The sequence below is a fragment of the Anticarsia gemmatalis genome, chromosome 30, assembly GCF_050436995.1.
Source record: "Anticarsia gemmatalis isolate Benzon Research Colony breed Stoneville strain chromosome 30, ilAntGemm2 primary, whole genome shotgun sequence".
In the NCBI taxonomy this organism is placed as follows: domain Eukaryota; kingdom Metazoa; phylum Arthropoda; class Insecta; order Lepidoptera; family Erebidae; genus Anticarsia; species Anticarsia gemmatalis.
The window spans coordinates 2,367,778-2,383,800 of record NC_134774.1 but is presented as its reverse complement, the minus strand read 5'-3'; the positions used below and the strand labels follow the sequence as shown (position 1 = coordinate 2,383,800).

Genomic DNA, 16,023 nt, shown 5'->3' with positions numbered 1-16,023 from the left:
TGAACAGGTGTCAGTTTATAAATGATTGGCCATGAAGATCATTGCTTAACCTCGTGTAACGTTCACGTTTTGTTTATGACTAGCTGAATCATGCGATTTCGCTCGAGTACAGGCTACAATTGGCTACATCCAATATTGTAATTGCTTAGGGAATGATTTTTGAGATTAGTAACTGCCATGTAGAGGTCTCGGGTTCAATTCTCGAGTCGGGCGAAGTAAAATTGGTCTATTCTAATTTATCTATACGAATAAATATGAATCACCGAAATGTATAAAAACTTTTGAATAACTAAATTAAATTGGATAATCCTTTTTTAATGTTTGTAACTGTGTTTTTATTAAATTACTATTTAAACCAGGTGAAGCCGGGGCGGGCTACTAATACTTCAGAAAAATCGGTTTGTTTTAACAAAAGTGTGACAGACTAACAGACTTTCGCATTAATAATATTTATATCGATCCTTAATTTGTTTAAGAACATGCGTAAACGCTACGCTTTTTGTAATAATATAAAAAACAAATATAATTAATTATTATATTGAATACAGATACAGATAAAGGCACAGATTTTACAAAAAACTATTCTAGGCCTAATGACATAAGGTTGAAAATTGTATACCTATTTAAGAATGTTAGAGGCATAAGGAAAAAGGGTTTTAATTAATTATTGAAAGAGATTTGCGCGTTTATATTTTAGCCTATTAGGTACTGTCCTACTGCTAGGCTAAGGTGAATTACATACCTTAATGGTGCGACATGGCTGATCACTGTTTTTATTTTTTAAGTCTACCTTTGTACCTGTTTTCACAATAAATATGATTTTACTTTGATTTTGAAAATCTCTTCTAAGAATGATAGAGAAGCTAGGACTCACTACACTGGCTAAGTGCGGCGACTTTATTCAACAACTGTTTAAACAACTCTCCTGCTTGTCATTCCTTACGATGTTTTCCTTCACCGTTATAATATCTTGATTGCCGGTTCAAAGACAAACTTATTATATTGAATAATTTAGATTATTTTAATTTTAATCCAGTGTCTACGCACACGCAAGTTTACACATAGGAATTTAAAAGTACAATTTGACATAAGCTCGAAACTGAATCAATCGTAGTTTTCGGGAGTATGCCCAATAATCTTAATATGTTTTTCTAGAGCGTTCCTTTCTGGCGTTTCCATTTACGTCCGCATAGTAAATTTTGTTCTTCAATCTTCATTAATTCATTCTCCCTACGTGATCAAACCTAACAAAAGAAAAAGTCAGCTGCATAGTACTCGTAACCGGCGGTCTTGTATGACAACATGTATGTATGTGAATGAAGCAAGGGAAGTTTGTAAGGATCGTACCAAGTGACGTTCTTTGTTTACTTATATATACAAAGAATCACGCCTTATACATACATAATTATATAGGGGTAAGCAGAGACCAAAGGTTAATACCCGATTTGAAGGCCGAGGTCTAAGAAATACACCCCCATTTCGCCAAACAAAAATGTTAGTCCCATGTAACAGGGGGCGAGCTTATTAAAATATTTTTTAATTATCAGTATATAATGTACGTAGGATACATAAATTAGCGTAAAATCACCCAAACAGACGTATATACGTCATCAGCAGACGATAAACAGAAATCATTTGTGTTTAACACACTTGTACTAATAATATTATTAAAATTACTTTATAGCACGTTTTTTGATAATATTTTGAGTACATTAAAGCTATAATTTATAAAAAAATTAAATTTAACCCATCAATGTCCCATTGCTGGGCAAGGAACTCCTCCTGTAATGAAGGAGAGGTTAGGCCTTGAGTCTACCACGCTGGCCGATCGTGGGTTGGTGACCTTCAAGAACTGTTCTAAAGAACTCTCAGGCGTGCAAGGTTGCATCACGATGTTTTTCTTCACCCTTGGAACAAGTGATAATAATTTCTAATACACACATACCTTGAAAATGTCATTGATGTGTTGCCTCGAGTTTGAACCTGCAACCACTTGCGTGGGAGGTACCAACTTATACCACTCGGCTATCACTGCTCTGACTAAAGCTATAATAATTTTTAAACGTCTTTATAAATAATAAACTTTACTTATTACGCTGGGACAGGACGCCCTAGAAAGACATACACAGATCATATCGGTGATGTCTTGTAAAAAGGTCAGGTGCTACTCGTAACCGACGGTCCTGTATGACAACATGTATGTATGTGAATGAAGCAAGGGAAGTTTGTAAGGATCGTACCAAGTGACGTTCTTTGTTCTCTACCTACCCCTATGGGGAAACTGACCCGCGCTACTTCGCTTGCGTCCAAAAAGAGCGAATGGGTGAAATTTTTCCTCGTTTTTGTAACATTTTTTACTGGTACTCTGCTCTTTTTGGTCGTAGCGTGATGATATATAGCCTATGTCCTTTCTCGGGTATCAAAATATCTCCATACCAAATTTCATGCAAATTATTTTAGTAGTTTAGGCGTGATTAAGTAGCAGACAGACAGACAGACAGAGTTATTTTCGCATTTATAATATTAGTATGGATAGGTAAGTACTTATTATTACCACTGCTTTAATAAATAACTAGTCGTCATAATGTCCGAAAACCTTAAACAGAAAAATTTGGAAAAACAGTTAAAATTTAATATTTTATTTATTCAGGTGACAAAATTAAATTTATTAATTAACAATATTGATTTTGAATCAATTTTTCAGCTAAGTAAATAGTGGTGCGAGGATTTTGCGGCCAAAATTTTCAGTATATATGGGACCGATTGGAGTACTGAAATCATAGTAAGGAGTTTGACCGTTGTGGTCATATCTCCTATAATATCACACATTTTTAACAACCATGGTATCACTGAAGTTGGTTGTGCTAACGGCTCTGGTAAGTTGTTTAAATTTTATCACAAACCGACTTTAAAAAAACCGACTTTATTATAAAAACCGACTTTAAAAAATACTAAGTTTGTTGTAGATGTAATCCGACTTTAAAATTCTATTTTTTTGTTGGGAATACCGTCTTAGAAAAAAACATTATACAATTTAAGTTGGTGTCTGCTGAGGTAGAGCATTTTCAAATAAATAAAGAACTCTGACTTAAATAAAACTCTAATTTATCACAACGTTTAAATTCGTAAAATATTTCAATCTTATATAAATCTATAGTGGTCACCCATCTATCTATCAACCTTGGCAAGCGTAGCTTAACCTCACGATTCGATCCACGAGCTCATGTGCTACTAATACATGTTATTCTACTATGTTATAAATTTTTAACACATTACTGTCCCACTGCTGGGCAAGGGTCTCCTCCCGTAATGAGGGAGGGGTTAGGCCTTGAGTCCATCACGCTGGCCAAGTGCGGGTTGGCTTTGTATAAAATAAATTTATTAAACAAATTTAAGGCATGCAAGGTTTAAATAGGAAGGTTTTCAAGGTTTTCCGGTGAAGGAAAACGTATGTTATAAATAAATATTTTTGTTTTACAGCTCGCCTTAGCCGTAGCTCATCCTAGGCGTAGACACGGCCGTTATCAGAGACCGGTACAGTCGTGGCGTATACGCGGGGGTAGCTACGGAGGTGGGAGCAGCGGTGGCGGAGGCTACGGAGGCGGTGGCGCCGGTGGTAGCGGAGGTGTAGGTGGTAGATGGGGGGGAGGCGCTGGTGGTAGCGGAGGTATCGGCGGCGGCATTGGCGGAGGCATCGGTGGTAGCGGAGGTATTGGCGGCGGCGCCGGCGGAAGCGGTGGAGTCGGTGGAAGTGGAGGCGTCGGTGGCGGCGTCGGAGGAAGTGGTGGAGTCGGAGGTGGCGCCGGAGGAAGCGGTGGCGTCGGCGGTGGAGTCGGAGGAAGTGGTGGAGTCGGAGGTGGAGTCGGAGGAAGTGGTGGAGTCGGCGGTGGAGTAGGCGGTGGAGTCGGCGGCGGTGTCGGTGGAAACGGAGGTGTTGGCGGCAACGGAGGTAATAATCACAAAAATATACCGACTTCAAATCTAGTACACTTTATTAGGACCACGAAAGGGAATATAATTGAATCATTTATGTAAACAACAGATTACAAATTATATCTTTAAATGATTGGTCTACTATTAAACCAATTTAAGTGAATCTAAAAAAGCACCGACTTTAAAATAAAACAAAAATAGTTAAAGTCGGTTCATCCAATAAAATACACATACAAACATTCATACATGCATACATACATACATACATACATATGTAACATAACGGCTTTTTCCCATAGACGTAGGCAGAGACCAAAGAACGTCACTTGGTACGATCCTTACAAACTTCCCTTGCTTCATTCACATCCATGTAATAGTGACTGTAGTATATAATATACTTATGTTTTTCAGGCGGCTTCAGCGGTATCAATGGTGGAGTCGGTGGCAACCTTGGAGCCGGTGTTGGCGCGGTAAGTTAATAATTAAATCAAAAAAAAATATTACTGTCCCACTGCTGGGCAACGGTCCCAGAAGACTGTGGGAAGAACCTTAAATCACCTTTTTTTTAAGGGGGGAAAAATTCCTTCGGATTCCCATCTTTCTTGGGGGAAGAAAGACTGGGTTATGTGGTCTTCTTCTTCTTATCGTATGGTTCGTGGTCAACCTAGTGTCAAAGTTGTTCAAGCCGCCCGAAGGCCTTTGACGTGGCTTAACGGCTGTTATCTTAATTGACAACAACCGGGACCGACTTTTTACGTGCCCTCCGAAGCACGGAGACGCCCTGTATGTAATATGGTTATGTGGTGTAACCAAAAAAACCACCCCACGAAAACCAACCATTTGATTTGTGGTTGAAGAGGATCATCATCTCATCATTTCGTTCTGCTTCAATTAGGTATTTAAGTAATGTCTGTTTTTATTATTTTCAGCGCGGAGATGCCCTCTTCTCCTTCGATTTCTTCAATCGTGGTATCCGAGGTAATTTATCTTATTTATTAGTACCTAAAACATATTATTAATTAGACTGTCTTTGCGACGCGGTCGGTAGTATATCCGACTGCTGATAGTCCCGGGTTCGAACCCGGTATCTGGCCAAAAAAAAATCTGAGTTTGTGCAATCCACAAATATTTGTTTCGGGACTGCTCGTGCTTTGTGTCCGTTGTTTGTATGTTTGTAAAAGTCCCCGCGACACAAGAGCAATTCTTAGTGCGGGAGTTATCTTTACAAAAAAAAAAAAGAAAAGTAAAAAGTATGGCCTATTCTAATAAAATCGACCGTAGTATTATTTCTTCATGCTAAATTACTTTTGTTTGTATGCAGGTGGCGCAGCTTCCCGAGCTGGTCTCGTTTTCAGAACACTGTCCAGGAAACGTAAGTATATCTTTAGAAATATCTATCTAAACAATAATAAGTTATTGTTATTATAATATATATGTAGTTAAAAACCGACTTACTTACTATTTAGTTCAGTTCAAGTTGTTAAATAATAAATTTTACATTATAATATTTTTTATATATAGTAATTATATTACTTTGAAGTGTACAACGACTTGGATATTAATATGTAATGTTGTACTGTACATTAATGTATAAAATACATTAATAAAATTAACCGACCCCAAAGCAAAATATTGTAAAAAATCGCACTTTAATTATTTATTGCTTATAAAGTACAGCAGCATTTACAGTGTTGATTATTTAAGAAAAACTAACAAAAAAATACTTTTTTTCACAGGTTATGCCAGAAACGCCGGTGACGCTGTTGCCACATACGCATCAGGTAAATATAAATAAATAAATATCATTGGACAACTCACACACGGTCATTTGATTCCAAACTAAGCAGAGCTTGTACTGTAACCAAATAACTGATAAACATACTTATATACTTCTAAATACATACTTATATAGATATATTAACAACCAGGCTCAGAACATCGTGCTCATGTCGATTTTGATTTTCAATGGACGATTTTGCAAGTTAAATTATTTTACATTTGACCTCGGATCTTCAACTTTTTTCATGCTTAATAACATCAAAATCTACTTAGTGCTTTTTAGGTGAAAGAGTAACAAACATCCATACTCACATACTTTCGCATAAATAATAACCCTTTTTACACACACTCTATCACGCATGAAACAGCAATCGTGTGTGAAAGAGCACGCGCCGCGCTCATCTGTCCGCGCCCGCGAAGAAAATCGCTCTCTCGGCGCGCGCTGCGCACCCGCGCGTAATACTGTACGATACTAAGAACGTGTGATACAGTGTGTGTGTAAAGCTGGCTAATGGCAGTAACATTAATTTTTTTTTCTTTTCCAGCTGGTATCGGAGCTGGTGACCTCATCAACCAAGAATATCCTGGAGGTAAGGAGTTTGAAAACTCTAGAAATATAACCTACTACTGCCCCACTGCTAGGCTGTAGTCTCCTCCCAGAATAAGGGAGAGGTTAAGCCTACCACGCTGACCAAGTGCGGGTTGGAGACTTGGCATACCTTCAAGAACTGTTCTAAAGAACTCTCAGGCATGCAAGGTTGCATCACGATGTTTTCCTTCACCGTTGGAACAAGTGATCATTATTTCTAATACACACATAACTTGGAAAAGTCATTGGTGTGTTGCCTCAGGTTCACCGATCACTTGCGTGAGAAGTGCCAACTTTTACCACTCGGCTATCATTACTTGTATTTTTTTTTTTGTAAATTTTATATTAATATGTTTTTCTGTTTACAGTCGGAGACATCTTCTCAAATGGTAAGAAACTATTTTTTTATTTAAAACAAATATATTTATCAGGTCGGAGAAAAAATCTTTTCGCATTATAGTATGTATGAACTCGTAATAAAATCTCTTTGGCTTCAAGAATCACAAATGAGTACACGGTTCATTAGGTTTCTTTCAGTGAGCTCGTGAGGTACCCAAATATCGAGCTTTTTTGTGTAGAGAAAAGATTTTATTACAAATTCATACATACTATAATGCGAAAAGACTTTTTCCTCGACCTAATATTTTATTGACTGTCTCAATAGCGCGGTCGGTATTCTATCCGAATGCTAAACGCACAGTCCCGGGTTCGATTCCCAGATGTATTCCGGTTGATGTAGTAACAAATGCTAGAAAATATGTGATAAATTGTTAATTTTTCTTTACAGGTGTTGTTGCTTTCTTCAAAATCAATTCGTGCCTTGGCAAAGGACCTCATGGTCAGAAACTCCACAGCCGTGAGTATAAATTAATATAATTATATCACAGTCCCACTGCTGGGAGGGGTCTGCACCCAAACTAGGGAGCGGTTAGTCCTTGAGTCCACCACGCTGGTCAAGTGGGAGTTGGGGACTTTGGCCCCAATAAAAGTATTAAACAATTTTAAGGCATGCAAGGTTTCATCACGATGATTTCCTTCACCGTTAGAACTAGTGATAAATATTTCTAATACACACATAACTTGGAAAAGTCATTGGTGTATTGCCTCAGGCTCGAACCGTCGACCACTTGCGTGGGAGGTGCCAACTTAAACCTATCACATTTGTATAATTATCTCGAATTGTAACTAATCAATTCTTTTTCCAGGTACCTTCTGCAAGAACAACTTTGGTAGCAAATGGGGAATCAAGCAATTGAACAAGGACATCAGCACTCCAAACCACTATATCCTCGCCTACGGCCTAGAGAATGCTTCAGCTAAGCTGAAGGACTACAAACAAAAATATGGCAAATCTAGCTCAGGTAAGAATATACTAACATATATATGACTATCATCTATACTAATATTATAAAGCTGAAGAATTTGTTTGTTTGATTGTTTGTTTGTTTGAACGCGCTAATCTCAGGAACTACTGGTCCGATTTGAAAAATTCTTTCAGTGTTAGATAGCCCATTTATCGAGGTAGGCTATATAACGTAACTCTTCAGCTTTATAATATTAAGTAGTGATGATCATTATTTCTAATACACTTTACTAGAAGGCTTTCCTTTGAAAGAGTCGTTTTAAAAATCTCTTTTCTTTTGCAGGTTCCTTCCGTATCGTCTTCGATTCTGTCAGCTCTCTGGTGCAGATTCTTGGTCGTGAGTATATACTAAACTATTAGCTTATTTTCATATATACAGACACTGCCTCTGTGGCGCGGTCGGTAGTGTATGCGACTGCCGATCAAGAGGTCTCGGGTTCGAATCCTGAGTCGGGCCAAAAAGTCTTTTCTGAGATTTTCTGTTAAGAATTTCTTGGAAATTGCCCGGAATTAGGAAGTTGAGGTCGAAGACCTCCGTGTCCTATTTCATAGACTGTGCATTGTAGTATCATTGGCAAAAGGACTTACATGATATTTTAATAAGTATTTTATACAGAAAACTCAATATATTATGATTTTCAGGAGATTCCAGTACTTGGACTGATAAAGACATACAGTCAGTTGTCAAGAGCGGTGAGTTAATAAAATTTTAGTAATTAACGAAAATTACATAGATGTAGGTGCAGTGTTTGAGCTGAGCGTCTCCGTGATACAAGTCACGCTTGTTGTTTAACATAACAGCAGTTCACGATAAGGGCTCTTTGGCATAGCCAGCTCAATCTGCATGTTAAGCAACGCTTGGCGCGGTCATTTCATAGATGGGTGATCGCTATGTGGTATTTGAACTGAGCGTCTCCGTGCTTCGGAGGGCACGTAAAAAGTCGGTCCCGGTTGTTGTCAATTAAGATAACAGTCGTTAAGCCACGTCAAAGGCCTTCGGGCTTGAACAACTTTGACACTAGGTTGACCACTAACCATACGACAAGAAGAAGAATAAACTAATTTAATGTTTTATGTTTACAGTTATCACTATCAATGCATATGCTGCCAACGCCCGTCACAACAAATGTAAGTACCAGATCTAAATATATGTAACTCAAAGGTGACTGACTGACATAGTGATCTATCAACGCACAGCACAAACCACTGGACGGATCGAGCTGAAATTTGGCATGCAGGTAGATGTTATGACGTAGGCATCCGCTAAGAAAGGATTTTGATAAATTCTACCCCAAGGGGATAAAATAGGCGATGAAAGTGTGTATGAAAAATCTGTCTGAAGTCACAAACCAGGCGAGATCGCAGGCTAATATATTATAAAATCGACGCATTACTGAAAGGCAATACGTAGACTTTAGATTTCCCGTTTTCACAAAAAAATCCCACCCACCGGTCGGTAAATGATCTGTGGGTTAAGCAAACCTTGGCCCGGTCATCCCATAGATGGGTGACCGCATAGTTGTATTTAAGCTGGGCGTCTCCGTGCTTCGGAGGGGAATTCCCAAAAATCCTCTTTTAGTGCTCCTCTACACTTCCTAAGGAATGTTCATAGCAAATGTCAAGTTTGTACGCTCAGCAGTTTCGGCTGTGCGTTGTCCATCAGTCAGTCAGTGACGGAAGAGTTTTATTAAATTGATTGATTTCTAAATATTTATTTGTTTGTCTGCACGTTTGGCGCAGTGGTTAAAGTGGTCACCTCGCCGCAATAACCGTAGTTCCGCGTGTGGCGGGTTCGAATCCCACTCTGGACAAATATTGATACTGATTGTTAATGTATCTATATAAGTACGTATTTACAAGTATATAAGTATGTTTATCAGTTGTCTGGTTACCGTACAAGCTCTGCTTAGTTTGGAATCAGATGACCGTGTGTGAGTCGTCCCGAAAAATAATTATTCCATATTTATTTAATACATTTTCTCGCTTATTGTTCTGACCTGTCTTTTCTTTTGCAGTGGGCAGATACATTGCTGACGACTTATGCCGTTACAGCAGAAACCTGCAATACTTGAGTAAGTATATTATCAAATCCAAATCTATACTAATATTATAAAGCTGAAGAATTTGTTTCTTTGTTTAAACGCGCTAATCTCAGGAACTACTGGTCCGATTTGAAAAATTCTTTCGATGTTAGATAGCCCATTTATTAAGGAAAGCTATAGGCTATATATCATAACGCTACGACCAATAAGAGCAGAGTACCGGCAAAAAACTTCTACCAGAATGAGGGAGGGCCTTGAGTCCACCTCGCTGGTGGGTTGGGAACTTTGCGTACCTAAAAGAACTGTTCTAAATAATTTTTAAGCAAGGTTTCGTCACGATGTTTTCCTTCACCGTTGGAACAAGTGAGGATTAATTAAGAGATAATCTTTGACGCTTATTTGACCACTGAAGATTTTGAGGGTAGGCAGACGCCAGAAAACGCAACTTGGTATGACTCTGCCCATTGGTTTATTGCGTCGGAAGGTCGTGGGTTCGATTCCCACAAGGAACAATTATTTGTGACCCAAAAATAATTGTATCATGTCTGGTTGTACTTTGTATCCGTTGTTTGTGTGTTTGTAAAAGTCCCCGCGACACAAGAGCAATTCTTAGCGCGGGTGTCTTTGTTGATAAGTAAGCAAATACTTATAATAAAAATTTATTTTTCAGACATGTCATCTTATAGCAACGACATAGTCTCTACTATTGGCAACCAAGATGCATCATGGAAGAGCATCAAGAAAGCATCTCAGAGTGAATTCGAGAATGATGATGATGAAAATGATGATGATGATGATGATGATGATGATGAAGACGAAGATGATGATGATGAAAGTTACAATACAAGTGCTCAAAGCGAGTCATCGAGCAGTTCTAACAATGCAAAGTCTGAAAGCAAGTCATCAGCTGCTAGCAGACGATCTGGCAATAACGGTGACGACAGCGGTTATGATGATGATGATGATTACGATGATGATGAAGATGATGATGATGATGATGATACTGAAACATCTGTTACACAAGGTCAATCTGGACAAACTAATAGTGAAGTATCACAAGGCACATATTCGAAGAGTGAATCCAAGTCTGGTACCGAAAGCACGAAAGGTACCAGCCAAACTGGTAAAAGTAGACGTAGAAGACGTAAAGGAAGGAAAGGATCAAATGGTACTAATGGAAACCAAAATGGCCGCAGCGGTTCTTACAAAAAAGTAACAAAAGGCTCTAAATCGTCATCGAAATCAAATAGCAGTGCAGAATCCACTGTAACACGCACAAATAGCCAATCTAGGAGAAACAGAGGTAGTTCTGGTACATTTAGTAATGATGATGATGATGATGAAAGGAGGCAAGTTCGAAAGGGAGGAAAGGGAGGCAAAGGTGGAAAGGGAGGAAATGGAGACGATGATGATGACGACGATGATAGTAGACGCAGTACCGGAGCTTCTGGTGGTAAGGGAGGAAAGAGAGGCAGAGGAGGAAGGGGTGGAAATGGTGGAAGGGGAGGAAATGGAGACGATGATGATGACGACGATGATAGTGGACGCGGTACTGGAAGAGTTACTGGTCGTAAAGGAGGCAAGGGCAGAAAGGGTGGAAAAGGAGGAAATGGAGGCAATGACGATGATGATGATAATGATCGTAGACGCGGTACTGGAGGAGTTAACGGAGCTAAAGGAGGCAAGGGTGGAAAGGGTGGAAAGGGAGGAAATGGAGGAAAGGGTGGAAATGGAGGAAAGGGTGGAAATGGAGGCGATGACGATGATGATGATAATACAAGCGGTTATGGACGAGGTTCTGGTGGCAATAGAGGCAAGGGAGGAAACAAGGGAGGAAATCGAGGAAAGGGAGGAAATGGAGGCGATGACGACAATGATAATACAGGCGGTAATGGACGAGGTTCTGGTGGCAATAGAGGCAAGGGAGGAAACAAGGGAGGAAACAAGGGAGGAAAGGGAGGAAAGGGTGGAAATGGAGGCGATGACGATGATGATGATAATGCAAGCGGTTATGGACGAGGTTCTGGTGGCAATAGAGGCAAGGGAGGTAACAAGGGAGGAAATCGAGGAAAGGGTGGAAATGGAGGCGATGACGACAATGATAATGCAAGCGGTAATGGACGAGGTTCTGGTGGCAATGGAGGCAAGGGAGGAAACAAGGGAGGAAACGGAGCCAGTAGTGACTCACAATCAGGTAATTTAAAATAGTACATACATTTAGCAATAGCGATAACACGGTTAGCAGGGAAATAGTCCCCACTTGCTATTCCTACAAACTAGTTTTGCGACCACGGCGAGTGCAACCTGCGCCGAAACGTTAGACATTTTAAGGTAAAATGCGTGTTCGCGTTGATTCCCGTATTCTTTTATACATTAAACATGCAACGCGAGAGTTTAAAAGTCATGTTCTTATCATACAATTTTTTTAACCCATTATTGTCCCATTTCTGGCAAGGGCTCCCCTCCTAAAGAAGGGTTAGACCTTCAGTCTACTAAGCTGGCCAACTGTGGGTTGGGGACTTTGCATGACCAAATGAAATAATTTTACAAAATAAATTATTTGGTATCTAGGTTGCATCACGATGTTTTCCTTTACCGTAATTGGCACAAGTGATAATTATTTTTATTACACGGGTGTGTTGCCTCGGATTCGAACCCGCAATTGCATGTGAGGTGCCAACTTGTACCACTCGGCTATCTCTGCTCTCAGATTTTAAATAAATTTTAAATATTTCTTTTTCAGGATACAGTGATTCAAGAAGTAATTCTCGTGCGTCAGCCAGCAAAAATGAAGCATCCAGCAGTTCTGGATCAAAATCAGTGACTAAAAAAACTGGATCTAGTACATCTCAATCCGGAAGCGATTCAAGCTCTAGTTCTGACAACAGATCCGGGTCTCAATATTCTGAATCCGGAAGCGATTCAAGCTCCAGTTCTGACAACAGATCCGGGTCTCAATATTCTGAATCCGGAAGCGATTCAAGCTCCAGTTCTAACAACAGATCCGGGTCTCAATATTCTGAATCCGGAAGCGATTCAAGCTCCAGTTCTAACAACAGATCCGGGTCTCAATCTTCTGAATCCGGAAGCGATTCAAGCTCCAGTTCTAACAACAGATCCGGGTCTCAATATTCTGAATCCGGAAGCGATTCAAGCTCTAGTTCTAGCAACAGATCCGGCTCTGCAGTAAGTGAATCCGGAAGCCAATCAAGTTCAAGATCGAATAACAGATCTGGGTCTGATTCGTCACAATCTGAAAGCCAGTCAAGCTCATCCGCAAACAATAAATCCGGTTCCGATTCATCTGAATCCGAAAGCCAATCGAGTGCATCATCTAAGAGTGGCGGATCCGGGTCTAATTCAAACCAGTCTGGAGGCCAATCTGGCTCAAGTAGTGACGGATCTGGCTCCAATTCGGGAGGATCCGGATCTTGGCGTAAGGTTTCAGGCAGCGGTGGTAAATCCGGTTCCTCGTCTAACCAACAGTTCAATAGTTCTACGAGCGATAGTGATGGGAATTCAGAATCTGTTTCCGGAAGCAAACAATCTAAAGAAGCCAGCAGTCATAAGAATATTAATGAACAATCACACACGGTAGGAAAAGACGGACAAGTAACTGATTCAAAGTCCGAGAAATCCGCGAAAAGCGCGTCCAGTTCTGACGCCCAACAGTCTAAATCCGTAGAAAAATCTGCTGACGGATCCTACTCCGAAACAAGTCAGAGTAGTTCTAGCGACAGCTCTTCGAGCGAAGAAAGTTATAGTTTTACATCATCTGAAAGTTCTTGAATGACAAACGGAATTGAATGATACATTTTATTTAGGTTAATAAACGAGCATCCCAAAAATGTAGAAAATGTTTTTTTATTATTAATGTAAACTATTACCTGACCGGTCGGTAAATGATTTGTGGGTTAAGCGACTTTGGTGCGGTCATTCCATAGATGGGTGACCGTATAGTGGTGAAAACTCGTCTCCGTGCTTCGGACGGCACGTACAATGTCGGTCCCGGTTGTTGTCAATTAAGATAACAGTCGTTAAGCAATGTCAATGGTCTTTCGGGCGGCTTGAAATTTTTTTTCTAATTGGATATTTACAAAGCCCAGTAAAAACACCACTAGGTGGTCACCCATCTATCGAATGACCGCGTCAAAGTTAACTAAGCTTTGACTTAACTCGCAGCGCAACTGGCTATGGGCGCCTAATGATACATTTATATCATCACGCTACGACCAATAGAAGCAGAGTACCAGTGAAAAATGTAACAAAAACGGGGAAAATTATGATTCTCTTGTTGTTGAAGTTGCGCGGGTCAGCTAGTTCATAGATATAATTATTTTGATGTGTTTTTGACATTTCGTAGCGTAGCTAATTTGGCTTGTAATCAACTATTGAAGGTAATTCAATCAATTTTAATGGAAAGGGACCACTATTAAGGCTATAAAACTTTAGCAATATGTGGCCAGACCCCTTTAGCCCTTAAGCTAATTTATTTGGTAAATTGCATTGACCATATTAAGGGATAATTGCTACCCTATTTGCGTATCACGTATCTCAGTTGACAACTATTGTACGTCAAATTGATGGTCACTATTCAGTACATTGCTGCTTTGGCGTAACGTGTTGATCATTACAATCTAAAGTCTTTTCGCATTACAGTATGTATGAAATTGTAGTAAAATCTTTTCTCTACACAAAAAGCTCGATATTTGGGTAATTCACGAGCTCACTGAAAGAAACCTAATGAACAGTGTACTATTTTGTGATTCTTGAAGCCAAAGAGATTTTATTACAAGTTCATACATACTATAATGCGAAAAGACTTTTTCCCCGACCTAATATTTCTAATTTACTCGTAACTTTGAAAAGTCATTGATGTGTTGCCTCGGGCACAGAATAATAAGTACTATAGCCTCGGGTTCGAACCTGTGAACATCTCAATACATAATTATTAGTTGTCTTAACGACCACAAGACGACAAAGATCCGGGTATCTTTAAATATAAAAATTCACGCATTTACGAAATCAACGTGAGTTCAAAGTTCATTCACCTCACGAGTCATATGAAATAAAAAAATAAATAAATATTAATATTGCGGGACAACTCACACGGTCATCTGATTCCAAACTAAGCAGAGCTTGTACTATGGTAATCAGACAACTGAAAAACGTACTTATATACTTCTAAATACATACTTATAATATAAGTATGTATTTAGAAGTATATATAGATAAATTAACATCCACTCTCAAAACAAATACTCGTGCTCATCACACAAATGTTTGTCCCGGGTGGGATTCGATCCCACTACACGCGGCGCTACGGTTTTTGCGAATCATATCAGCCTTTCTTCCAACTATGTTGTATGTTGTAGTCGGCTTCCAGTCTCACCGGATGCAGCTGAATACCAGTATTTTACATGGAGCGACTGTCTATCAGACCACCACAACACAGTTACCTGGGTTATAACACGATAAGACTGGTTGTCAGACCTTCAAGCTTCTGACTACTGTAAACGACTGTCAAAGATCTTCGAAAATGATAGCCGAAACCCACAATTTAACGTGCCATACGAAACACGAAGAAATTCGGTATCTAATTCACCCATCTGCTTATCAACCTCGGCAAGCGTAGCTTAACCTCAGAGTTACTTGTTACTTAGTAACAGCTGTTCTTCCGATATTCGAATCAATTAATTTAAAATGAGAAAAAATGCTACTAGAACAAAGCATCAGCCAATAGGAAGGCAGTATGAAAGGCTCTCTTTCCTAGGGACGCTGCTATTGGTCGGCGCACGAGACGCCGCCGGCGCCGCTCCGTTTGATGATAGGGATGGCGATTTTTTCTAAAATCTATAATCTAATTTCTTTTTCGTATCCAGATGAACCGCTTCATATAAAATTCGATGTCTAAAAGATAGATCTGTGAATTCGATTTTCATTATTTTGACAGTTAAATCTATCTATACAATTTTTTCATACTAATGTATTATCTAAGTTTCAGTACACAGTTAAGTTTATAAATTATTACCTCGTAATAATATTGTAACCTTAAAAAGTTAGGAAATAATATATCCTATTTGAAATATTGATTTTACCAAAATTCTGGAAAGCATCAGTTTGTCATATGTTCTAAGATCCAAATGGTTAAAAAAAAACAATTTTAAAGGCCATAATATAAAAATAAATAAATAAAAATGTCTTTTATTTCCTTTTCTTGTAATACAAAGATATATAGCTTGGGACGGAGGTATCCTTTTAAGTATTTTTGAATAATATCGATTCACTAAATCGATTATGATCTACAAATCGATTTA

At 39.1% G+C, this 16,023-nt stretch overlaps 1 protein-coding gene across 2 annotated transcripts; it reads left to right on the top strand.

The window, feature by feature from the left end:
* Positions 1-2,761: 2,761 nt before the first annotated feature.
* Positions 2,762-13,563, top strand: LOC142985533 (uncharacterized). 2 transcript variants are annotated; one of them, XM_076133759.1, is made up of 17 exons: positions 2,762-2,876; positions 3,481-3,949; positions 4,345-4,403; positions 4,863-4,911; positions 5,255-5,305; positions 5,670-5,714; positions 6,258-6,302; positions 6,670-6,690; positions 7,089-7,157; positions 7,507-7,662; positions 7,948-8,001; positions 8,307-8,357; positions 8,748-8,792; positions 9,680-9,736; positions 10,377-11,650; positions 11,867-11,900; positions 12,450-13,563. In XM_076133759.1, the coding sequence occupies exons 1-17, from the start codon at positions 2,841-2,843 to the stop codon at positions 13,493-13,495; spliced, it is 3,561 nt and encodes a 1,186-aa protein (XP_075989874.1). In that variant the 5' UTR covers positions 2,762-2,840; the 3' UTR covers positions 13,496-13,563. The 2 variants fall into 2 exon arrangements, with proteins under 2 accessions (XP_075989874.1, XP_075989873.1); XM_076133758.1 differs by having other exon boundaries at positions 10,377-11,900.
* The last annotated feature ends 2,460 nt before the right edge of the window (positions 13,564-16,023 follow it).